General features: G+C 46.9%; 1 protein-coding gene across 1 annotated transcript in view; it reads right to left on the reverse strand.

Annotated features, from left to right (window-relative positions):
- Positions 1 to 26,510, reverse strand: part of KDM4B (lysine demethylase 4B) — a 256,770-nt gene that overhangs the window by 15,426 nt on the left and 214,834 nt on the right. The window contains exons 14-18 of the mRNA XM_070944548.1: positions 23,309 to 23,487; positions 15,963 to 16,185; positions 10,894 to 10,970; positions 8,179 to 8,234; positions 7,440 to 7,548 (exon numbers count right to left, since the gene is read on the reverse strand). Of these exons, the coding sequence (XP_070800649.1) occupies positions 7,440 to 7,548; positions 8,179 to 8,234; positions 10,894 to 10,970; positions 15,963 to 16,185; positions 23,309 to 23,487 (644 nt within the window). The remainder of the gene's footprint in view (positions 1 to 7,439; positions 7,549 to 8,178; positions 8,235 to 10,893; positions 10,971 to 15,962; positions 16,186 to 23,308; positions 23,488 to 26,510) is intronic.

Genomic DNA, 26,510 nt, shown 5'->3' on the forward strand with positions numbered 1-26,510 from the left:
GGAGCCAAGACTTTAAGGGGGGAGGGAAGAGGGGAGATTTTAAAAGGTCTGAACAAGCTGCAGCGGTGGGCCGAGAGGAAGAGGAGGAGACTGAATGCGGGGAAGAGTCCAGGTGGACAAGTTAAGCCGGAGAAATAGGGAGGCCCAGGAGACGCCAGTCTCAGTTTGGTAACAGGATGCGTGAAAAAGGGTTAGGTGACTGTCGATCTCATTACAGGCAGGGGTGAAATGCTCCCGATTCGGACCGGATCACCCGATCCGGTAGCGATGGCAGCGGGTGGTTCGGAGAACCGGTAGCAAACATCCCTGCCCCCCCCACATGCCTGATCTGTCCCCGTCCACACACACACACACAAACACAAACACAGCCAGCCAAGGGTTAAGAAAGTACTTGGCACGCACACAGGTCATTATCTCAAACTTGGCCGCAATATAATCACCGTCTGCCAAGAGCTTTTACTGCAACAGATAACATAAAATTACATACGCATTGCAAATAGTCCAGCAAAACAATATCCCTTTGGCAGCTTCAGAGGTTGTTCAAGTGACTAGCCAGAGTTTGTTTTTGTTCGTCACGGGGTTTTACCAGCCACCACCCTCTCTTATATAGTCTCTGGGGTGTGGTCCAGTGACTCAGTTCTAATCCCTAGCACGCCTCCTTAGCTGCTGCAACCGTTTATCACGCCTTCGTTGGCGTGCATCCAGGAATGACGGCTCTCCTTTGCTCTCATCCGAGACACCTGGCTCCTGGCTAATCTCCTCTCCCTCGGCCGGCACCTGAGACAGTGCCAGAGGGGAGGGGCCTGGAGAGGGAGGCCTGGCTGACTCCTCTTTCTCATGTTCGGAGCTTTCTTCCTCCAATGAGATAGGCTCAGAGGGCGGGGTCACAACAATGCCCAGCTGAGCTGCGCAATCATCAGAGGCTTTTTTTTTTTACTTTTAAATGCATTTTTTCTACAAACTCTTTGGCTTAAAAAAATGCTTTTAAAAGTTAAAAAAAAAGCCTCTGATGATCGCGCGGCTCAGCTGGGATCATCAGAGGCTTAAAAAAAAAAATCAGGCAAATCAGTTGGGATTGTCAGAGGCTTTAAAAGCATTTTTTTTACAACCTCTTCAGCCAAAGAGGTTGTCGGAAAAATGGTTTTAAAACTAAAAAAAATAAAAAAAAAGTTGGCCACGCCCACTCAGTCATATTACCTCCCCCCACCAAGCCACGCCCACAGAACCAGTAGTAACAAATTTTACATTTCACCACTGATTACAGGTAGTCCTCGACTTATGACCGTAAAATGGACCCTGCTCATCAGGGGTCAGTCCAGGGATTGGCCCGATTTTACGATGTTTTCTACGGCAGTCATTGAGCAAATCACTGCAGTCGTTGAGCGAATCAAGAATGTTATAGGCATTGCTTTGCCAAAAATTGGGAAGTGAGGATGTTTTCTGCCCTGCGGCCCTACAGCCAAGAAGGCTCCACGCCTATTTGCACCACTCAGGTGACCCCGAGGACACAGATAAAACTCCAAGTGGCCTCAACGGCTCTCTAAAAAAAAAAGAATACAAATGACCAGCTGCCTGCAAGTTGACATCTGGTCCAAATTTGTGACGGTTCCAGTGTCCCGGCAACCTTCTCACAAGCAAAGTCAACGGGGAAGCCAGATTCACTTCACAACCGTGTTACTAATTTAACAACGGCAGCGATTCACTGAACAAATGTGGCAAGAAGAGTCATAAAATGGGGCAAAACTTAACACTTAACAAATCTCTTGCTTAGCAACCTACATTCTGGGCTCCCTTGTGGTCGTAAGTTGAGGACTACCTGTACTATTTCTGATAAATGACTGCCCAGTCTCTTCTTCAAAGCCTCCAGTGATGGGGCACCCACAACCTTTGGAGGTAGGTCGTTCCACTGATTAATTGTTCTAGCTATCAGGAAATCTCTCCTTCGTTCCAGGTTGCTTCTCTCCTTTGATGAGTTTCCACCCATTGCTTCTTGTCCTGCCCTCAGGGGCTTTGGAGAATAGTTTGACTCCCTCTTCTTTGTGGCAGCCCCTGAGATATTGGAATAAGAGCCTTGGTGGTGCAGCGGACTAAAGTGCTGTTAAAGTAGCACATAGCTGCCAGCTGCCTGCAATTAGTGCGAGTTCAAATCTCACCAGGCTCAAGGTTGACTCAGCCTTCCATCCTTCCGAGGTAGGTAAAATGAGGACCCGGATTGTGGGGGCAATAAGATGACTTTGTATAAAAAAGAACACCGCTTGGGGGGAGCCAAAAGCCCTACTAAGCAGGTATATACAAAAACTATGAAGGCTATTGCTTAACGCATTGTAAGCTGCCCTGAGTCTCCGGAGAAGGGCGGCATATAAATCGAATCAATCAATCAATCAATCAATCAATCAATCAATCAATCAATAAACACTGCTATCGTGTCTCCCCTAGTTCTCCTTTTCACTAGACTAGATGTAGCCAGTTCCTACAATCGTTCTTTGTATGTTTTAGCTTCTAGGCCCCTAATCTGGTGTAGGGTTTCCTGCCTAAGCAGGGGGTTGGAGTAGAAGACCTCCAAGGTCCCTTCCAACTCTGTGATTCTATTCTATTCTAATCATTTTTGTTGCTCTTCTTGACGGAGGAACCCGTCGTTCTTCAGTCAAGAAGAACCGAGCAGAGGCCTGTTTTGTGTTTCATTCTCTAATCAGGTCATTGCACCACAGTTTGTCTGCTGCAGGATGTTTGTCTATTCCACCCTCCCGCCAAGAGACTCATTCAAAGCTGGTCTATTTCCTCCACTTCGGAATTCGCAGCCCACTTACCTGAATTCTCCTCCCCCTTCGCTCCGAAATGGGAGCATCCTGATTTCAGCCTGCAGCTCCCTCTCCCCTCCCCAATTACGCTTCCTCCTTTGACACGGCTTTCTAGCTGACCTTCTGCTCAACGCTTAAAATGAGGGGATGGCGACACAAGGACAAGAAGGAAACTAAAGGAACTGCAGAAGACCAGGAGGACCAGAAGGTATCTTTGGGGTTTCTCAATGGGAGCTCAAGGTTCCTAGAGCAGAGCACAGAAACGGAAAGACAAAGCAAGTGCCAAGAGAAGAGAAAATGTGCAGCTGAGGATTGAATTGTCGGGGTCCTTGGTGCTCTCTGAGCCTGGTTCTTTTCTTGCAGACATTTAATTGCCCAACTAGGTAATACCATCAGTGTTAGAAGGGAGTGAGTTTTGTGGAGTGGAGGAGGAGGATTGAGGGGTCCTTGGTGCTCTCTGAGCAGGGTGGATAAAAATCAATGATTTTTTTAAAAAAATCAAAAAAATCGGATTTTTTTGATTTAAATCAGATTTTTTTTATTTAAATCGGATTTTTTGATTTAAATCAGATTTTTTGATTTTTATTGAATTTATTTTAATAAAAAACTTTTGGGGTAAAAATCTATCGTAAGATAGTTTTCTATTTAAGATACATAAATAATTGAGTTTATTCAGCATGAAATGGAGCTTAGTTATGTAGCAGGAGGCTGTATGTTCTGCAACCCTGGGACTATCGGTGAGTCAACAGCGGGTCAAAGGAGTAGCAGAGATGACAGTTGCTCTTTAGAAATTATGATTTAAATGAAGTTGATTTAAATCAAGTCTTTTTCCTAGTGATTTAAATCATGATTTAAAACTCGATTTAAATAAAATCCACCCTGTCTCTGAGCTTGGTTCTTTTCTTGCAGACATTTAATTGCCCAACTAGGTAACACCATCAGTGTTAGAAGGGAGTGAGTTTTGTGGAGTGGAGGAGGAGGATTGAGGGGTCCTTGGTGCTCTCTGAGCTTGGTTTGTTTTCTTGCAGATGTTTCATGACCCAACTAGGTAACTACATCAGTGCTAGAAGGGAAAGGGGTTTGTGGAGGGGGGGGAGGAGGATTTCAGAATCCTTGATGCTCTCTGAGTTTGGTGGTTTTCTTGCGGATGTTTCATGACCCAACTAGGTAACAACATCAGTGCTAGAAGCAGTGGTGGGATTAAAATAATTTAACAACTGGTTCTCTGCCCTAATGACCGGCTGGGTGGGCGTGGCCATGGTGGGCGTGGCCAGGGGGTGTGACAGGCAGCACCCGGCCTCCTGCACCCCCCCCGGAGCAAAAACGAGCCATGGGGGGGTGCCGCACCCCCACGCCCCATTTTGGGCCTAGTAGGCCTCCCTACACTTACCTGGGAGCCAAAATGGGGCGCGTGGGGACTTCTGGAAGGGGCGGGGCGAGCCAGTCGTTTAACGACCGATTCTGCCAAAGTGGTGCAAACCAGTTGAATCCCACCACTGGCTAGAAGGGAGTGGGGGTTTGTGGGGAGGAGGAGGAGGAGGAGGAAGAGGACGACTGTGGGGTCCTTGGTGCTCTCTCAGCTTGTTGTTTTTTTCTACAGACATTTCATGACCCAGATAGGTAACATCAGCAGGGCTAGAAGGGAGCGGGGCTGACTCTCTGTTTCTATTCCGGTGGCCTAACAGCCTTATCAAGAAAACACCAAGCCCACTTCCACCAACAAAAAGAGCCTCGGTGGTGCAGCGGACTAAAGTGCTGTTAAGTGCTAGCACTTAGCTGCCAGCTGCCTGCAATTAGTGCGAGTTCAAATCTCACCAGGCTCAAGGTTGACTCAGCCTTCCATCCTTTCGAGGTAGGTAAATTGAGGACCCGGATTGTGGGGGCAATAAGCTGACTTTGTATAGAACAACACCGCTTTGGGGGGGGGGAAGCCCTAATAAGCAGGTATATACAAAAAAAGTATGCAGGCTATTGCTATCGTGCCGTGATGGCGAACCTATGGCACGGGTGCCACAGGTGGCACGCGGAGCCATATTGGTGGACACGCGAGTGTTGCCCTAGCTCAGCTCCAGCGCACATGTGTGCACCAGCCAATTGATTTTCAGGCCTTCCGGTCCCACTGGAAGTCGGGATACTGGCTGTTTCTGGCCTCAGGAAGGCCTCCGGCGGGATGGGGAAGGCTGTTTTTGCCCTCCCCAGGCTCCTAGGAAGGGGAAGTATGGGGGGGGGTCATATGTACATGTGCGGGAGGGCGGGGCGCATTGAATTATGGATGTGGGCACACGCACCCGCGACACCCCCCCCCCACTCGCCCGGCTTTTGGCACGTGATGGCAAAAATGTTAGCCATCACTGCTATAGTGCATTGTAAGCTGCCCTGAGTCTATGGAGAAGGGTGGCATATAAATTGGATAGATAGATAGATAGATAGATAGATAGATAGATAGATAGATAGATAGATAGATGATAGATAGATAGATAGATAGATAGATAGATAGATAGATAGATAGATAAATAAATAAATAAATAAATAAAACAATTGACAGGGCAAGCCAAACGAAAAATATTTTTTTTCCTTTTTTTCAAAAAAAAAAAAAAAAAAAAAAAAAGAGGTCTCTCGTGTTCTACCAGCCAACTGCTGGGGTCCCCTCCCTTCCCCCTCCCCAAGGAATGGCCAGGCAAACTCGGACCGCCAGCTTCCTTCTCTCCGGGTGGACCTCTGGCTCTCAAACCAGCCAACGCCCCAACGAGGAGCCATGGCTTCACAGCATCTCTGCGCCCCCCAGCTCCGGAGTGCCGTTGGCCCGCTAAGACGACAATCCTTGCCCCGGCCTCAATGCACGCTTGCCTCTACGGACCCTGCCGACCCACGAAGCGGCAATGCAGAGACACCGAGGGGGGCGCAAGCGGCAAAGCTGTTTGCCTGAGGACTTCGTGGGTTTAATGGGGACTCAGGAGGACTCGGGAGGCCCATTAAGCAGGACAAGGCAGCCCCGTGTAAAAAAAAAAGAAGAGGGGAGGTTTTTTTTTTTTTTAATTTGCTGTTACAAGCCTGGGTAATGAAGAGGACTGCGGGCTGGAAATGTCAGGTTATCCATAAAGGAGCCGGCTCAGAGCAATTTATCGCTTGTGTATCAGTGTGGCTCCAGCCTGAGTCATAAATGCGCTTCCCCTCCGCCAACAGAGCCCCCAAACCCCCCCTTGCACCAGGGGGAAGCTCTCCAAAGGCATAAGAGAAGGTCTCTAATCTTCCAGCCAAGAAACTACCAATTCAGATAAACCACCGTATAGTAAACGGCAGGCTGATCAGGGAACCGCCTGGAAGAAAACAACGCTCCCACCAACATGCCTGGGCAAGCCCCTTGGACATAAACAGAGAGAGCAAGCCTCGCTCCCTTCTAGCACTGATGATGTTGCTTAGTTGGGTAATGAGACGTCTACAAGAAGAGAAGCAAGCTCAGAGGGCATGGAGGGCTGCCCAGTCCTTTTCCTCCTCCTCCTCCATCACCACCACCACTCCGCAAACCCCTCTCCTTCTAGCCAGTAGTGGTGTTCAATTTTTTTCCCTACCGGTTCTGTGGGCGTGGCTTGGTGGTGTCATGTGATGGAGTGGGCGTGTCCAACTGGATGTCACTCATGCCCTCGCCCACTTGGTCAATCAACCCCCCCCCCGGCCAAGCCACGCCCACAGAACCTAGTAGGGGAAAAAAAATGAATTTCTACCTATCTACCTATTTTCTGCCCAGGTCTGGCTTAATCTGTCAAGGATTTTAATTTTAATTTGAAATTGGTTTTAATTGGGTTGTTTTAAATTGTGGGCCGAAATTATTTAATTACCTTTTAAATTGTTTTTTAAATTTTGTATGCTCTGTTTTATCTCGGCTGTTCACCGCCCTGAGTCCTGCTGGAGAAGGGCGGTATACAAATCAAATCAAATAAATAAAAAAATAAATAAAATAAAAGGACTGGCCTAATCTTGCATGCCGCCCGCTCTCCCTTCCCCAGTCCCATTTCCCCTCCTTCAGAGGCCCCGGCCCTTAATCTCCCCGCTTCCTCTCTCACAACTGGGTGACCAGGTGTGTGTGTGTGGGGGGGCGTGGCCAGCCAGAAGTCACTACCTGTTCGGCAACCCAGGCCAAATTGCCGCTACCAGTTCACTCGGACCGATGCGAACTGGCTGAATACCATTTCTGCTTCTAGCTCTGATGATGTTACCTAGCTAGGTAATAAAACATCTGCAAGAAAAGAACCAAGCTCAGAGAGCACCAGGGACCCCACAGACGTTGTCCTCTTCCTCCTTCTCCCCCTTCCTTTCAGTACTGATGATGTTACCTAGTTGGGTACTGAAATGTCTGCAAGAGAAGAACCAAGTTCAGAGAGCACCAAGGAACCACAGTCCTCCTCCTCCCTTCACCACCACCATTCTACAAACCTCTCTCCTTCTAGCGCTGATGATGTTCCCTAGTTGGGTAATGAAACGTCTCCAAGAGCACCAGGGAGGCCACACTTCAACCCTGAGCTACCCACATTCTCTTCTACGACTTCCGGCCACCGCTACTAACCTGTCAAGCTCTGTTTCCCTTCCCAAAGGAGTTCCCAGTTTCCCGCCTTTGTTCGAGAATGGACTCGGGGGGCCTCTTACCAGTTTCCACCGTTGCTCGAGGATGGCAGTTATATCTACAGGGTGGCGCTCGAGGATGTTGACAAAACGGGCTTCGGGGACAGCGATGGCGCAGATGACATGCACCCACCTACGAAACGTCCAAGACGGAGAAAAGAAATTGAAGTATTTATTTTCCCCTGGATATAAAGAGTCATCCAAAATAGATCAGGTTATCAAGAAGAGAGCGGTAGAAGTGTGACAGGAATCTCTATCGCTGCGTCACACGCTGAGGACCTAGATTGTTGGGGACCATAGGCTGACTCTGTAAACCGCTTAGACAAGGCTGTAAAGCACTGTGAAGCGGTATGTAAGTTTGTGCTATTGCTATCATCTTTCTTTCTTTCTTTCTTTCTTTCTTTCTTTCTTTCTTTCTTTCTTTCTTTCTTTCTTTCTTTCTTTCTTTCCTTTCTTTCTTTCTCTCTCTTTCTTCCTTCTGTCTATCTACAATCTCTCTTTCTCTCTCTTTCTCTTGAGCCAAGATGGCACTGTGATTAGAATGCAGCATTGCAGGCTGACTCTGCCCACTACCAGCAGTTCGATCCTAACCGGCTCAAGGTGGACTCAGCCTTCCCTCCTTCCGAGGTCGATAAAAATGAGGACCCAGATTGTTGGGGGAGAAAGGCTGGCATTTGTAAACCACTCAGAGAGGGCTGTAAAGGGGTATATAAGTCTAAGGGCTATTTGCTAAAAGAAAGACAACACTTTATAGCCGATTTACCTTCCATCTGTAGTTCTTTGAAGGGCTCCTCCCCTGAGATTACAGAGACAGCAATCCTGGGGAAGCAACATGGAAATTATAATTAAAAGGAGGAGGGGGAATCTCCCACCAAAATATTTGGGGAATTATGGGACAGAGGGGTAGGAGAAGGGAAAGGTAAGAAGAATTGTATCCAACACCCTGGATGTGAGGCACAAAGAATCAGAACCATATATAAGATTGCAGCATAGATGATTTAGTCAAGAGCTACACATAAGAATCTGGCCAACTAAAATTCAACACTAGATTGGCAAAAGGATCCACGGAATTCAAGAGGGGTTGGACTTGGGAGTTGCTTGTGGGAATGTAAGGACTCTAAACTAATAACCTGCTTAACTCCACCCTCCCAGCTCTGCCTGCTCTTTTCCTACACCTGAGTCCCGATAAAGCACTTCCCGGATGCTTCTAAAACAAAAACCAATTATCACAGTACTTTTAACAACAGAATAACAGAGTTGGGAAGGGACCTTGGAGGTTGTTCTGATCTAGGCTCCCTTAAAAAAGCAGGAAGCTTTTTTGTCTTGGTCCCGGCAAAACCTCTTTTATTTACACAACTGTGAATTCCTTTCATTCACAGTCAGCAAGGCCTGTCCAATCAATTAAAAGCCCACTCCCCGTTCCCCCCTCTTTTGTTTCCTATGGGAGGGGCCAATCACCTCCAAGGTGTGGCTTTACTCCCGAGTCGACCCTGCTTTCTGAGTTGTTCTTGTCTTCTGGCAGCTCTGTGCATGAGCACACTGGGAACAGGCTCCAGCTGTTTCTCTGCCTCACTGCTGCCTAGCTCCCTCTCTGCCTCCGATGCAGAGCCCTTGTCTGAGCGTTCCCCAGCCCCCAGGACTGGCCCAGGTTCCTCCCCAACCTCCTTACTGTCTGATTCTCCTGCCAGCTCTGCTGGCCGCCAGCAGGCCACAACAGAGGTCTTCTAGTCCAATACCCTGCTCAGGCAGGAAACCCTATACCCGTGATGGCGAACCTATGGCACGTGTGCCACAGGTGGCACGCGGAGCCCTATTAGTGGGCACGCCAGCTCAGCTCTGGGGCGCGTGCGCACACCGGCCAGCTGATTTTCGGGCCTTCTGGGCCCACCAGAAGTAGGGAAACAGGCTGTTTCCTGCCTCACCAGGCTCAAGGTTGACTCAGCCTTCCATCCTTCCGAGGTAGGTAAAATGAGGACCCGGATTGTGGGGGCAATAAACTGACTTTGTATAAAATAGAACACCGCTTGGGGGGGCCGAAAGCCCTACTAAGCAGGTATATACAAAAGTATGAAGGCTATTGCTTAAAAGCATTGTAAGCTGCCCTGAGACTCTGGAGAAGGGCGGCATATAAATCAAACTAATAAATAATAATAAATAATAAATAAATAAGCACCCTGTGGGCCGGATCTGGCCCCCGGGCCTTGAGTTTGACACCCCTGCCCTATACCATTCCAGACAAATGATTGTTCAATCTCCTCTTAAAATCTCCACCCACAGCTTTTGAAGGCAAGCCGTTCCATGGATTAATTGTTCTCACTGTCAGGAAATTTCTTCTTAATTCTAGGTTGGATTTTTCTTTTGATAAGCTTCCATCTGTTACTTTTTGCCTTGCCTTCAGGTGCTTTGGAGAATAGGTGGACCCCTTTCTTCTTTGTGGCAGTACCTTAGATCAGGGGTGCCCAACCCCCAGTCCATGGTATGCCAGAAACCGGTTCGCGCAAACAAGCGAAGCCCCATCTGCGGGATGCAGGAAGCATGTGAAACCACGGCCCCTCCGCTCCACAGAAAAACCTCTCTCCACAGAACCTCTCTCCGGTGCCTAAAAGATTGAGGGCCACTGCCTTAGATATTATATTGGAAGACTACTGCCCTTAAAACCTTCTTTTTCCAGCAAGCTGGGCTGGCCTAACACTTTTTAAAATGTTTTTAATTGTCTGTTATTGTTTTTAATCATGGGGCCAAATTTATATATATCTTTTTAATTGTATTTTAATGTTTGTAGTTTATGTTTTTACTTGGCTGTTCACCGCCCTGAGTCCTCAGGGAGAAGGGCGGTATACAAATTTAAAAATAAATAGATAGGTAGATAGGTAGATAGATAGATAGATAGATAGATAGATAGATAGATAGATAAATAAATAAATAAATAAATAAATAAATAAATAAATAAATAAATAAATATCGCCCCTGGTCTTTCTTTTTCTTCATCATCCATCCTCTTCATCCTCTTTATCTTCATCACCACCACCGCCCAAAAAAATCACCACCTTGGGCTCAAAGCTAGCATTATGCTCAGTGGTGGGATTCCAAATCTTTTCCTACCGGTTCTATGAGAACATGCTTCATGTGCCTAACACGGATTTTGCGCCCGTGCGCAGCACTCAAAGACCGCCCTCGGTGTCAGCGCTGGTGAGCTGAGTTGTTGTTTAGCGCAGCTGAAGTGTGGCAATCCGCTCTGCCGCGCAAATCAGCTGAGCTAAAAACCAAGGGAATATAGGACAGGAAACGGCAGGAGCGGGGCCAGCCAGAAGTAGCATTTGCTGGTTCTCCAAACTACTCAAAATTTTCATACTGGTTCATCCGAACTTGTCCGAACCGGCTGAATACCACCTCTGATTATGCTGGGATCCAGCCCTCCATTTTGCTTTTTTTTTGAGGTGGTGGGGTGGTGGGCTACCAAGAAAGAGGTTTTGCCTACCGCTAGCAGTGAGTTTGCTGAGCAACGGGAACATGTCCAGCCTTCATTCACAAGGTCCGGGCGTATCCCATAGCAACCTGTAATGAAAAAAAAAAAGTATCAAACTGGGGGAAAAAAAAGAACTGGAAGAAAAGAACCACGTAAATCAGTTACAATCACTTGTGGTGAGCTCTTTTCCCAAAGCATTTAAATCAAACTCAATCAAAGACAAATGCTTTTTTTCCCTGTTCTCCATCATCAAAAGTAGGTGCCACAACACAAAGAGAAAATATATAAACAGCGCATCTATCGGGAGGTTTAAGACAGGATTAATTTTTTAATTGCTGTATTGTTAGTTATGGCAGAGTCCAGATTCGCTTGATAGAGAGATGTACCATGTACAGTAGTGGCCAAAATTTTGGAAACCTTTTGGGAAAAGTGTATTTTTGAGGTTTGATGGCTAATAACACCACTTTTTATTTTTTTGGAGTTTCAAGATAATCCTATTCCATTGCTGGAATGGCCTGGGAATAGCCCAGACCTTCTTAACCCAATTGAAAATCTATGGAGCCACCCTGAGTCTTCGGAGAGGGGCGGCATATAAATTGAATTAATTTAATTTAATTTAAAAGAAACTTGTTAGTCAGAAGCGACCCAGCAATCAAGCCCAGTTAATAGAAGCAATCCTTCAATCTTGGTTTCGCATGATAACAGCTGCAGAACTCAAAGACTTGGTTCACTCCATGGGAAGACGTCGTAAGGCCGTCATTCATGCTAAAGGTTACCCAACTATTAACTGACATGGTGATAATTTTTGTATATCTTGTTTTTTCTATGTGTTTCACTTTTCTTCTTTATAACTGTAATTGCTATTCTAATAGCAAATCCTTCATGAAAGTTATTGCATTACATTCTTGATTAAATTATCTTTCCATTGATACATAATTTTATGGTACTACTAAAAAAAAAGTGATGTTATTAGCTAGTTTTAGAAAATATACTTTTCCCAAAAGGTTTCCACAATTCTAGCCACTACTGTACATTTAATAAATGTAGAGCCTTGGTAGTACAGTGGTCTAAAGCACCCTGTTATTAAGACCAGCTGCCTGCAATTACTGCAGGTTCGAATCTTGCCAGGCTCAAGGTTGACTCAGCCTTCCATCCTTTCTAAGGTAGGTTAAATGAGGACCCAGATTGTGGGGGCAATAAACTGACTTTGTATAAAATATGCAAAAAGAATGAAGGCTATTGCTTAACGCATTGTAAGCCGCCCTGAGTCTCCGGAGAAGGGCGGCATATAAATCAAATTAAAATAAATAAAATAAAATAAAATAAAATAAAATGCTGTTTCTCTCCAATTGCCAGGGGAAACCAGTCCTTAGCAGTCCGTTTCTGAACCTTCAGAAGAAACAGTGGTTGGTTTTTTTCAAAGTATTTGTGAAAAGTGTTTCAAGAATTCCAAACAAAGGGAACACTGAATAATTTTACTTAAGAGGCAACTATGGGAATTACAAGGTAGTCCTCAAATTACAACAGTTCGTTTAGTGGCCAGTCGGAGTAACAAGGGCACCACAAAAAGTGACTCATGGCTGTTTTTCACACTTACGACGGTTGCAACAGCCCCACAGTCACGTGATCACAATTCAGACGCTCGGCAGCTGACTCGTATTTATGACCGTTGCAGTGTCCCGGGGACACATGATCGTCTTTTGCGATCCTCTGTCAAGCAAAGTCAATGAAGAAGCCAGATTCACTTAACAACCGTGTGACTCACTTAACAACGGCAGTGAGTCACTGAATAACAGTGGCAAGAAAGGTCGTAAGATGGGGAAAAACTCACCGAACAACTGTCTCGCTTAGCAACAGAAATTTTGGGCTCAACTGTGGCCCTAAATTGAGGGCAATCTATAATAATTACTATCCCAAAGCCAAAAGGAGCTTTTGTTAATTTATATAACATTCCTTCCAATCTAATTTCTTCCCTTCCATAAACAGAAACCTATAGAAGGGCAGCCTACGGAAACATATGCTGGTATGTGATTAATTTAAATAAATAATTCATTTTTTTTTTAAAAAGAGTTTGTTCCTTGGAAAGTTGATTAGAAAGCCGAAATGCAACCTGTGGGTCTTGGCTGAAATATTTATCTAAAACTCAACAGCTTTGTGAAGAGAGCACGACCCCTTCGGTATGGATTTCTTGCTTTGTGACCACCAGAAAAAGAAACCTCCGTTTACTTGACGCAGGACAGAAAACTCATCTTTGGGAAGGAAAAATGCATTTTGAGAAAAAAAAGAAATCAGGCACTTTTGAGGAACGTGAAGAAGTTGCCTAGAAATGCAGCACCTCGACTTATGGCCACAATTGAACCCTAATGTTGTGACCCGTACACGGCCTGTGCGGCTGGTGGCTGATTCCGACAGCGAGGAGGCTGGTGTGGTGCTGCGCCAGCAGCCTGTGCAGCTGGCACTTGAGTCAGACAATGAGGAGGCTGGAGAAGATGTGGTGCCAGAGGCGGGGATTCAGCCAGGGCCTTCAGAACCTCCAGAAGCTCCCTTAAGTGAAGAGGACGAAGAGGAGGAGCCTCTTCTCGATGCACGGGTGCACAGAGCTGCCAAAAGGCAGGAGTGGCTCCTCAGGAGCAGGTCTCCTCGAGAGTAAGGCTTGGGACTAATTGGCCACTCCCTTAGCCTATTTAAGGAGGAAGGCCAACTGAAGCAATTTGTAGGGAACAACTTCGTTGTTTGGTTTGTACAGACTTTGTGTGTGCTGCGTTCTTTGGGGTCCGTAGCTGGGGCAGAACACCTAACATTTCCGTTGCTAAGCGTTGTTAAGTGTGTTTTGTCCCATTTTACCACCTTTCTTACCACAGTCGTTAAGGGAATCGCTGCAGTTGTTAAGTGAGTTAACACGGTTGTAAAGTGAATCCTGCTTCCCCACTGATTTTGCTTGTCAGAACGTCGCAAAAGGAGATCACGTGACCCCGGGGACGCTGCAGCCGTCACAAATATGAGTCGTTTGCCAAGTGTCCGAATTTTGATCACAAGACCACGGGGAGGCTGCGACGGTTGTAAGTGTGAAAAACGGTCATCAGTCCCTTTTTGGGTCACTTTGAACGGTCACTAAATGAACTGTTTTAAGTCAAGGACTACCTGTATCAGAAGCCCTACTTGTTCGAATCGTGGCTAGCATTTTGACTCTATGGAACAAAGCAACAAAGATGATGAGGGCAGTGGTGAAATCTAAAATTCGTTACTACTGGTTCTGTGGGTGTGGCTTGGTGGTGGTGGGGTAATATGACTGGGTGGGCGTGGCCAATTTTTTTTTTTTTACTTTTAAAACCATTTTTTCTACCACTTCTTCGGCGAAGAGGTTGTAAAAAAAATGCTTTCAAAAGGCTCTGACGATCCCAGCTGAGTTGCCTGATCGTCAGAGGCTTTTAAAAAGCCTCTGCCGATCAGGTAACTCAGCTTGGATCGTCAGAGGCATTTAAAAGAAAAAAAAGGGTTTTTTTCTTTTAAAAGCCTTTGACGATCCCAGCTGAGCCGCGCGATCATCAGTGGCTTTTTTTTTTTTACTTTTAAAAGCATTTTTTCGGCCGAAGAGGTTGTAGAAAAAATGCTTTAAAAAGTAAAAAAAAAAGCCTCTGATGATTGTGCGGCTCAGTTGGGAATGGGGGGGGAGGGGGGCAGGGATTTTTGCTACCGGTTCTCCGAACCACCTGCCTCCATCGCTACTGGATCGGGCGATCCGGTCCAAACCGGGAGCATTTCACCCCTGGATGAGGGGCCTGGAGGCTAAAACATATGAAGAACGGAATTTCAGGAATTGGGGATGTCTAGTTTAATGAAAAGAAGGACTAGGGGAGACATGATAGCAGTCTTCCAGTATCTGAGGAGCTGCCATAAAGAAGAGGGAGTCAAGCTATTCTTCAAAGCAACTGAGGGCAGGACAAAAAAAAACAAAACAAAAACGGATGGAAACTAATCAAGGAGAGAAGCAATCTGGAATTAAGGAGGAATTTCCTAACAGGGAGGACAATTAACCAGTGGAACAGCTTGCCACCAGAAATTGTGGGTGTTCCAATACTGGAGGTTTTTAAGAAGAGACTGGACAGCCATTTGACTGAAATGGTCTAGGGTTTCCTGCCTGAGCAGGGGGTTGGACTAGAAGACCTCCAAGGTCCCTCCCCATTCTCTTGTTCTGTTTATCTAAAATGGTCTAGGGCCGTGATGGCGAACCTGTGGCACGCGTGCCACAGGTGGCACGCGGAGCCATATTAGTGGGCACGCCAGCTCAGCTCTGGGGCGCATGCGCGCACCAGCCAGCTGATTTTCGGGCCTTCTGGGCCTACCAGAAGTAGGGAAACAGGCTGTTTCCTGCCTCTGGAGGGCCTGGGGTTGGGGGGTGGGGAAGGCCCGTTTTTCTTTCTTACCTTGCTCCAGATCCTCTCTATTTATCTGGGAAGGGCGAAAACAGCCTTTCCCACTCCCTCGGAGGCCCTACGGAGGCTGAAAGGGCCCATTTCCCGACTCCCGGTGGGACAGGAAGTGACATTTTTTCCTGTCCCCCAGCCTCCAGAGACTCCTAGAGACGCTCCTAGAGACTCCTGGAGAGGCTCCTAGAGAGGTTCTGGAGGCTGGGGACAGCCAAAAAGTCACTTCCTGTCCCACCGAGAGTTGGGAAATGGGCCCTTTTAGCCTCCGTAGGGTCTCCAAGGGAGTGGGAAAGGCTGTTTTCGCCCTTCCCAGATGCATAGAAAGGATCTGGAACCAGGTAAGAAAGAAAAATGGGCCTACCAAGCGATCATGTGCCAGGAGCGGGGGTGGGTGGGGTTGCGTGCGCATGGGCACGTGCACGTGCACCCCTCCCCCGCGCCCCCCCCTCTCCTGGCACGCAATGGCAAAAAGGTTAGCCATCACTGGTCTAGGGTCTCCTGCCTGAGCAGGGGATTGGACTAGAAGTCTTCCAAGGTCCCTCCCCACTCTGTCCTTAAAGAGGGGATCCCATCCAACGCAGAGGCCTTTTTTTGGCAAAAGAGAAGACAGGCAGAAAAGTTGCCGCAGCACGGAATCTGGAAGCCGGCACTTACTGGCGTGGACTTGCAGGCAGCATTTGGCACAGGAGATTAACAAGCTGTTCCCATCATCTCCGATGTAGGAGTTGGACGGGAGGGGCTCCGTGTTCTCGCTGCTTGAGGTGAAGCACATTTCCGGGATCAGAGGTTTGGTCTTCTGCCCGTTTTTAAAAGGGGGCTGGAGCGAGGGGCTTTCAGCCCCGGGCAGCGAGGCCGTCTCCTTTTCCACCGGCGAGACCTTGGAGCAGAAAAACACATTATCCAAATTATGATTGCAGGGGATCCCCACTTTCTTCACCCGCCACAGAAGTGAAAACTGCTCTTTGTGAAAAGTGTTTTTCTCCACAACAATAAAGGGAATTATTTCCTGTCGGTTATTATACGTTGCCCTCACAGCTTTCCTCGGTCTGAGCAGGACGTTTTGCCGCCCATCATCATCATGAGTGTCGTGAGCGCTGAGTAGCCATTTATTCCCTGGACCTCTTTTATAGCTAAAAGGAGTCTGAAAGCATCTGTTCTCTTTTTTTGAACGAAAGAGGAAGTTCTTGGCAAACTAGAAAAAGTATTTGAGGGGCTGCCACAAAGAGGAGGGGAGTCAAATTATTTTCCAAAGCACCAGAGGGCAGGACAAGAAATAATGGATGGAAACTAATCAAGGAGAAAAGCAACCTGGAATTAAGGAGAAACTTCCTGACAGTAAGGACAATTAACCAGTGGAACAGCTTGCCACCAGAAATCGTGGGCGCTCCATTGCTGGAGCTTTTTAAGAAGAGACTAAACAGCCACCTGTCTGAAATGGGATAGGGTCTCTTGCTTGAGTAAGGAGCTGGAGTAGAAGCCCTCCAAGGTCTCTTCCAGCTCTATTCTAATTGATTGAATTTGTTTGATTTTTAGTTAAGGAGAACAAGTTGAGAGCGCCCTGGGGTCTCAATCCAGTCCCTAGAATTGCGTTAAATCACATTTCTACAGATTGAATCAAATACAATTTGTCCTTTAGGATTTAGCTCTCAGAGTAACAACCCTCTTTCCTCTCCCTTTTTTTCCAAAAGGCAACTGGACTTTCTTGTGTCAGGTTTCGTTGCTATCTTAAATAAACTTCATTCTCAAACACAAGGTCTCTGATGAATCTTTTTTTTATTTAAGAATAGAAAGAACGACATCCCTGAACTCTATGTGCAGCCAAGACTGGCACCTCCTTCCAAACCCCTCCCTTTCCGTTCCTCAACCCCAATGTCTCATTGGCCATCGTGCAGATCCATCTCTTCGTCCCAAGCACTTTCTTTTCACAGGAATTTCCCCCCTCCCTCTGTCACCCAGGTAACGCTATCTACTGAAGAGCAGGGAACTAGGTAAAAGTTCATCTCAGCATTAAAGCAAAGCTTCTCCCTCTTTCATTCATTCATGTCAGCGCTGAAGGAGATCAGAATTTGGAACGCTGACATCTTGTTTTTTTTCCCTCCTTGAAAACGTTTCACGTCTCATCCGAGAAGCTTCCTCAGTTCTGAAGAACTGAATTGAATTGAAGAAGCTTCTTGGATGAAACCAAGTAAGACCAAATGCCTTTTGGAAAGGCACTTTTAGGACAACCATGACCGGGGATGATGGAGAATCTCCACAGACCACCTCACTTTCCTAGTTGGTTAACAGGATTGGAAAGTTGGCCCTTTTCAAATATTCCAGTGGTCAGTGTAGAAAGGCAACTTCAGTAGAGAAAAATCCAGGCCCCAATTAAAGTACAACCGAACGGTTGATTATCTAGATCTCTCCCAGTCTGGATTCAGACCCTGATGTGACACAGGCTGTTCTGATGGATGACCTCCATCAAGATCTAGAATTAACCCCCACTCTTAGTTCTTTCGGACCTCGTTGGTTGTTGATAGCATCAACCACGGGAAATAACTGATTTTACGATGGTTCCAACCCATCTTACCCCCAAAGGTGCTCTGAAGACGTTTCGCTTCTCATCCCAAGAAGCTTCTTCAGCTCTGACTGGATGGTGGGGAACGGAAGGATTTATACTCCTTGCAGACAGTTGCTCATTTGCATCCTTTTAGAGAGTTGTTGAGACCACTAGGAGGTCTGTGTCCTCAGGGCAGGGGTGGGTTTCAGATCCTTTAGCAACGGGTTCTCTGGGTGGGTGTGGCCATGCTGGGCGTGGCCTAGTCGGCCACCTGCACCACAGTAGGGGAGGATTTTTCATCCTCCCCAGGCTCCGGAGGCTTTTCTTGAGCCTCCAGGAGGGAGAAAATAGCGTCCAGAGGCCCCCCGGAGGCTGGAAACAGGCCCGTGTCCAGACTTCTGGTAGGCCAGCTTTTTGCCTTCCCAGACCCTCCGCGCGGCCCCTGCACTTACCTGGAATGATGAACGGGCCATGTGGAGACTCTTGGGAGGGGTGGGATGGACGGGGCTAGCTAGGGGTGGCATTTGGGGGTTTGCCAAACCCCGGTGATCCTTGGCTAGAGGATCGCCCAAACCCTGCCGAACCCCCAGGAGCCCACCCCTGCCTCAGGGTCACCTGCACCTGTGTTCGACAGTGAAGGGACATAAGGCAGAATACACCGTAAAGGAAAGCACCGCTACACAACAGAGTCCTTTCAGCTGTTCCAAAAAGGCTCCACACCCATTCGCACTACACAGGTGACCCCCGAGGACACCGACAAACCTCCAAGTGGCTTCAACGACCCTTTCAAAGGATGCAAACGACCAGCTGTCTGCAAGGAGCATAAATCCTTCCGTTCCCCACCGTCCAGTCAGAGCTGAAGAAGCTTCTTGGGTGAGAAGTGAAACGTCTTCAAAGAAAAACAAGAAAATCCAGTTGCCTCTTGAATAAGCATCTTTAGGACAACCATGACCTGGATGACTGAGAATCTCCGTAGATGTAAATCCAGTGGTGAAATTCACATTTTTTTACTACCGGTTCTGTGGGCATGCCTTGGTGGGCGTGTTGTGGCAGGATACTGCAAAATCCCCATTCCACCCCACTCCATGGGAAGGATAGTGCAAAATCCCCATTCCCACCCCACTCTGGGGCCAGCCAGAGGTGGTATTTGCCGGTCCTCCAAACTACTCAAAATTTCTGCTGTCGGTTCTCCAGAACCTGTAAGAACCCGCTGGATTTCACCCCTGCATAAATCCATCTTAGCATGTGGTTTCAGTCAACAGTAATGGGGGAGGACCAGTTGAGGTTGGCTTGCCCCCAATACACGGGGCCTTAGGGCTTGATGGTCTCCCCACCGCTACTGAACATCAAGATGTAGTCAATAGAAGGCGTCACCTGTTGGTTCAGGTTGAGATCCCATCAGGATCCTGACAGATCCATCTCTATCTGAGACAGCAACAGAGGTCAGAATGGGACAACCAAGATAAAGTTGCCAAGACTGGAGATCCCTGAGGTACATAATATTTGGCAACTTTGTACCGTCAAGACTCATCGGACTGTCCTGGAGTGGTGCGGTGGCCTAGAGGTGGAGCTCTCGCCTCACAATCAGGAGGCTGTGAGTTCGACCCTAGGTAGAGGCAGATATTTCTCTCTCTGGGCACAATGGGAATATATATATATCTGCTGAACAAAACTCCGCACTGGTGACAGGAAGAGCATCCGGCCATTAAAACACTCTGCTAGCTCCATTCAGTTGCTCAGATTCCACCCTGCAAGGGATTATGGGGTCATTAAAAAGATGATGTTGAAGACTCATCGGACTGTCCCAATGACTGTTTTGGACATGGTTGTCCTTCCTCGAAAAGAACAGGTCCACAATTTGGGAGTCCACCTGGCTTTGGAACTTCTTCTGGGTGTAGAGGCCGAAGCTGCAGCCAAGGGGGACTATGCCCAACTCAGGTTGATACACCAGTTACCGTCCTTTCTGGATGGTAAAACTTTCACGATAGGGACTTATGCCTTTATCGCCACATATTTAGGCTACTGTGTAACGTTCTACCTGGGACTGCAACTGAGAAACAGCAATTTGTTAAAAAAAAAAAAAAAACCCCGCAATGGTCAGGATGGCAGAGAGCCAAGACTGCATTATGACACCGATGGTCCAATGGCTGCAGAGATAGCCAATACGTTGCCGAGTCCAAACTGCTGGTTTTGGCCCATAAACCCTAATAGAGTTCAGCTCTGGGATAGCTCAGATTGCCAATCATTCTGGCCAACTCCAGAACTAAAAAGCGGCCAAAGTTATTCATGGTCAAATCTGTCAAAACAACCCAAGATGCCGGTAAGCTTCGTTGCCGTCAAAAGCTCACAGTGCCAATATGGGGAGATTTGGCTGAATGACCTTGAAAGAACAGGGGTGTTTTGATCTAGGCCCGTGATGGCGAACCTATGGCACGCGTGCCACAAGTGGCACACGGAGCCATATCTGTGGGCACGCGAGCATTGTCCTAGCTCAGCTCCAGTGTGCATGTGTGCGCCAGCCAGCTGATTTTCTAGGGCCTTCCTAGAAAGCCTCTGGAGCCTGGGGAAAGAAAAAACCGGTCTTCCGGTCCCACCAGAAGTCGGGAAATGGGCCATTTCCGGCCTCCGGAGGGCCTCTGGGGGAGGGGGGAGGCTGTTTTTGCCCTCCCCAGGCTCCTAGAAAGCCTCTGGAGCCTGGGGAGGGCAAAAAAACAGGCCTACCGGGCCCACCGGGCCATCGTGTGCTAAAAGCGGGGGGAGCGTGAGGGGGTGGCATGTGCATGCGCAGGGAGCGAGGCACATTGAATTATGGGTGTGGGCACGTGACGCACAACCACCCTGTGCGACCCCCCCACTTTTGGCACACGACAGCAAAAAGGTTAGCCATCACTGATCTAGGCAGACCCAAAAGGCAACTTGGACTTTTGTTTTTTCTTGAAGACGTTTCGCTTCTCCTCCAAAGAAGCTTCTTCGTTTCTGACTGAATGGTGGAGGATGGAAGGATTGATATTCCTTGCAGTCCTCTGGTCGTTTGCACTCTTTCTGAGGGCGTTGAGGCCACTTGGAGATTCATCTGTGTCCTCAGAGTCACCTGAGTGGTGCAAATGGGTGTGGAGCCTCCTTGGAACTGCTGAAAGGACTGTGTTGTAAACAGGAGATGGATGGTGTCATATCCCTCCCCCTCGGTTGAGAGAGGGCTGTTCAATTTTGACGCAGATGGCCTCTTTGACCCGTTTTTCAAACCAGTGGTCGGTCCTCTCTGATCAGACCATCGACATTAAGGTTGAACAGCCTTTTCTATTCAGGGCACAGATAAACCTCCAAGTGTCCTCAACGACCCTCAGAAAAAGTACCAACAATCAGGTATACAAATCCTTCCATCTTCCACCAGAACTGAGGAAGCCTCTTGGCTGAGAAGCAAAATGTCTTCAAGGAAAAAGCGCCTTTGGAGGACAGCCCTGACCTGGATGACTGAGAATCTCCACAGGCGAGGAAAGGGATCGCGCCTTGCAATAATGCATGGCCTGAAAGAAGAGGCTGCGTTTGGTTTTCCACATCGTGGAAAAGGTCGCAAAAGGGGACTTTGCGACCCTCATTTTACCTACCTCAGAAGGATGGAAGGCTGAGTCAAACCTTGATATAAACCATCAGTGGATATTTGTTATTATTCTATTCCTCACATGCTATGTTTTTTTTTTTCTATAGCTAAAAATGTTATACAGAAGTAGACTGTTGTGGTCCGCCAGCAGCCTGCGGAGCTGGCAGCAGAGTCAGTGGGGAAGCCAGATTCGCTTAACAACTGTGGCAAGAAAGATATAAAATGGGGCAAAACTCACTTAGCAGCTGCCTTGCTTAGCAACGGAGTTGTGGGGCTCAATGATGGTGGTAAATCAAGGACTACCTGTCTTTATTAACATTAATTAACATTCCTAAAGATTAACTAACTAACTAACATTCTTAAAGGTCCATCTCATCCTGGGCGCCCTTTTTTTTGAACTATTACCATCTGGCAGACGGTACAGGACAATAAAAACAAGGACAGATAGGCTGAAAAACAGCTTTTACCCCAGAGCAGTAACTCTAGTGAATTCTACTGTATAGTGTAATATCAATGCAATATCAGGGGTTTTCAATTCAATTGTATAGAATGTGAAGGATGTGTGTTTGTGTTTTATTTTTATAGTTATAATGGACACCGAAGATGGTATTTAATTTTGTTGTACGGGGTGCAATGACAATAAAGTAAATTAAATGTTATGTAGATTTTAGGTGTTCACTGGGGGTTGTACCAGTGGTGAAATCCAAAATTTTTCCCTACCGGTTCTGTGGGCCTGGCTAGGTGGGCGTGGCAGGGGCAGGATACTGCAAAATCTCCATTCCCACCCCACTCTGGGGCGAGCCAGAGGTGGTATTTGCCAGTTCTCCAAACTACTCAAAATTTCCACTACCGGTTTCCAAACTGCTCAAAATTTTCGCTACCGGTTCTCCAGAACCTGTCAGAACCTGCTGGATTTCACCCCTGGTTTGTACTTGGTTTAGAGGTCTAAATCAACCAGGACAGGTTCCCCCTCCAAGCAATACACCTCCAATGAACACCTACAATTTACAAGAATGCATAAATTTCAGCCATAGAAAACAACAGAACCAATAATAAATGGAATAATGATGATGATGATGATGATGATGATGTCAACTCATGCGCAAAACACACTCAATGGTCTGTTAAGAAAGACTGGTGTGTGTGTGTGTGTGTGTGTGTGTGTGAAAGATAAGCCCAATCTGTGAAGCAGAACAGGGGTCCCCAACCAGTGGGCCGCAGCCCACTACCTAGCCGTGGCCTAACCACCATCAGGCCGTGTGAGTGGCCAGCTGGAGTGCACATCTGTGCGTGTGCACAACCCCACTCATGGGAGTGTCGCCGAGAGCGTTGCAGGTGGTTGCGGCCCCACTCACGCGAGCCTCGTTGCAGGGCCTTTTGGCCCCACTCACGTGAGCATTGCCGTGAATGTCACAGGCGCACACACATGTGCACATGTGTCTGCCCCTCCCACAAATCACCCCGTTTCCCATCTCCACCCACTCTGGGCCGCCAACCCGGAAAGGCTTGGGGAACTCGGACTTAAAGAGAAATGCAGAAAGAAGACGACTCATCACAGACCAGTGGACTTCAATTCCCAGAATTCCCCAGACGGCAATGTTGAAAGTTGACATTGCTGAAAAAACACGGTTACTGTTAAGAGACTCAGGAGCCGCCTTACCTGCACCAACCGCCTCATAAAATTGTAAATATGCGTCGGTTGCCCGGGGCTCAAATTTGGATCGCACGACCGCGGGGACGCTGCAACGGTGGCTAAGTGAGAGTTAACAGCGCCAGTGCAACTTTGGAACGGTCGCTAAACAGACGGTTGTAAGTCGAGGACCCCCTGTATGCCCCTTGCCACCGGAGCGGCTGTGCGATTACCTGGTTATAGGGGTAGAAGAGAGTGCAGATGGCGCAGTAGGGCTCCCTCAGGGCAGCGGCAGCGTTGAATCGTCTTTCGGTTGCGAAGTTGGGCGCTTTGTTTTTCCACTGGAGGGAAAGTAAAGACTTCAGGGGCTCCGGATCCCCAGCGTCTTCCTCACCGCTGAAGAGGGGAGTTTCTGAAAGACAAGAGAGACCAAGAGAAGAGGAAGTTTGCATCTCCCCGAAGAAGCTGAAATGGTGAACATCAAATACGGACATTTGGGCTTTTACTGGGCTTCCTGCAGATACCGTTTGAGTTTCTTTTCCCGATTCCTAAAGGAGACTCAGAACCTTTTAACTTGGGTGTAGGAAGAAGAGACTGTGGACTGGCGTGGACTGGCCTGGCTTGGCCTACACTAGAGCAGAACAGAATAATAGCAATGGCACTTGTATTTATATACCGTTTTACAGTGCTTTTACAGCCCCTCTCTAAACGGTTTACAACAATCCCAACAATCTGGGTCCTCATTTTCCCCACCTCAGAATGACGGAAGGCTGAGTCAACCCTGAGCCTCGAAAGATTCAAACTGCCAAATTGCAGGCAGCCGGCAGACAGCAGAAGTAGCCTGCAGTACTTGCACTCTAACCACTGCACCACCGTGGCTCTTTAATACAATTAGAAGGCATCTTGGAGGTCTTCTCGTCCAACCCCCTGCTCATGCCTGAAACCCTATCCCATTTCAGACAAATGGCTGTCCAATCTCTTCTTGAAAGCCTCCAGTGATGGAACATCCACAGCTTCTGGAGGCAAGTCGTTTCATGGATTTATTTTTCGCACTATCAGGAAATTTCTCCTTAGTTCCAAGTTGGTTCTCCCTCCATTGCTTCTTGTTCTGCTTTCAGGTGTGTTAAGGATATTCTTGGCTCATAACCGATGGTATGGGTTATTGAGCAGAGTATGCGCATGAAGGCGGCTGAGAGTGAATAACCACAGTTAATATACTGACACACTGAGTTGTGGTAGTCTTTTACTTTTAGAAAAAAGTAAAGCAAAGTCCAATAACAATCCAAGTCATACACACATAAGGCGATAGTTAAAATATCAATTCAGGGATATTCCAAGTACAAAGTCTTCTTACCAGTTGTTGTCATTACACAATAAAACAGTTCTTCTTGAGTTTCAAACAGGAACAAGTTCAGTATTAAAACATTCAATAAATAGTAGAAAGCAACAAGTAAGAATGATCAAACAGTGATCATGCAGAGAGAACAGGTAGAGAGAGTAACAGCAAATAAGCAGATAAAATGGTGTAGTGTTCACAAGCCATGATTCAGGCTTCTCCTTAAATATATTGGCTATAGAGCTTAGCCAATCAGGATACAGGATGATGCAATACAGTCTGAAAGCAATATAATACCTTTTGACAAACATGTATTGATAGTTTATATATTGCCTGACCAACTAGTTAGGCAATAGCCATTTCCTAACAAGGTGTTTTGCCTTGACCCCTCTCTTCTTTGTGGCAGCCCTTCAAATATTTGAAGACTGCTGTCAGGTTAACCCTAATCCTTCTCTTCATTAAACTCGACATACCCAAAGCCAGCAACCATTCTTTATGTTTTAACCTCCAGTCCGCTAATTATCTTTCTTGCTCTTCTCTGCACTCTTTCTAGAGTCTGTGACATCTTTTTTTGTATTGTGGTGACCAAAAGTGGATGCTGTATTCCAAGTGTGAAATAAAAAAGAGACATGTGTGGCTTTCTTGTGGAATTGTGCAACTTAATATGGTTACCATCTTTTGGATTATTCCCTGTTCGGTTCAAGAAACAGCTAATAAAGATTTATTTTTTAGTTTTCAATGTATTATGCTGCTGAGTGTCATGTTTGGTGAGATAGGCGGCATACAAGTTTTATGGATGGATGGATGGAAGGAAGGAAGGAAGGAAGGAAGGAAGGAAGGAAGGAAGGAAGGAAGGAAGGTAAGTAAGTTAGTTCAGAGCTAGGCCTGCAGAATACTGGCCAGGAATGGACCAAGCAATCTTCAAAAAATGAGCTTTCTGAAAGTGGAACAGTTGTGCTTTTTAAAGCCAACTGGCTGAAACATTCCTCCAGGAATTCAGAAGGACTAAAATAAAGATCAAAAGGGAGAAAGAGAGCCAGAGAGAATGCCTCCCAATTAACTTAAAACAGAAATTACATCAGTTTCCATTTTTTAACAACATGACCTGACTAAATCTCCAAGACTGCCTAAAGTAGTTTTTAAAAATCCTTATAATCAAATTCAAACATTCAAACAGTAACGATCCATTACTAGGGCTCTTTAAAGAAAATGTTGGGGTTAGCTAAATCTAAGTAGACCAACTCAAAGTCACCCCAAACGCCAAGTAAAAACGTCAAGTAGGTGAGATTCTTATCTGTTTTGTCAGCTTTCAATTTGGCTAAGGTCTATCAAAAGGGTGGATTTAGCAAATAAAGCGCCATTATAACGCACTGGGCTAGAAACCAGGAGACGGTGAATTCTAGTCCCATCTTAGGCACGAAAGCCAGCTGTGTGACTTGGTGCCAATCACCAGGAGACAATCGCAATAGCGCTTACACTTATATACCGCCTCACAGGGCTTTACAGCCCTCCCTAAGCGGTTTACAGAGTCATCCTATTGCCCCCAACAATTTTGAGTCCCCATTTTACCCACCTTGGAAAGATGGAAGGCTGAGTCAACCTTCTAGCCCCACTTTAGGCATGAAAGCTTGCTGGGTAACCTTGAGCCAATCGCAAGGACACTGTGAGCTCTGGTCCCACCTTAGGCATGAAAATCAGGTGGGAAATTTTGGGGCAGTCCCCCTCTCTTAGTAATAATAATAATAATAATAATTTTATTTCTATACCGCCCTTCTCCCGAAGGACTCAGGGCGGTGTACAGCCTATTTAAAAACACAAAAAACACGACAACAATTAAAATTTAAAATCATTAAATAATTAGGCTCCAATTAAAATCCCAGAAATTTAAAATACCCCAATTTAAAACATTATGTTAATAGCCCTGCCTGGCGGAACAACAGGGTCTTCAGAGCGCAGCGAAACACCCGGAGGTCGGAAATCTTTCGTATTTCGGGGGGCAATTCATTCCACAGGGCTGGAGCTCCCACAGAGAAGGCCCTCCCCCTGGGTGTCGCCAGCCGACATAACTTGGCTGATGGCACCCTGAGGAGACCCTCTCT

Source organism: Pituophis catenifer, unplaced genomic scaffold (genome assembly GCF_029215685.1).
Source record: "Pituophis catenifer annectens isolate HBS135680 unplaced genomic scaffold, rPitCat1.0.hap2 SCAF_1, whole genome shotgun sequence".
Lineage (NCBI taxonomy): Eukaryota > Metazoa > Chordata > Lepidosauria > Squamata > Colubridae > Pituophis > Pituophis catenifer.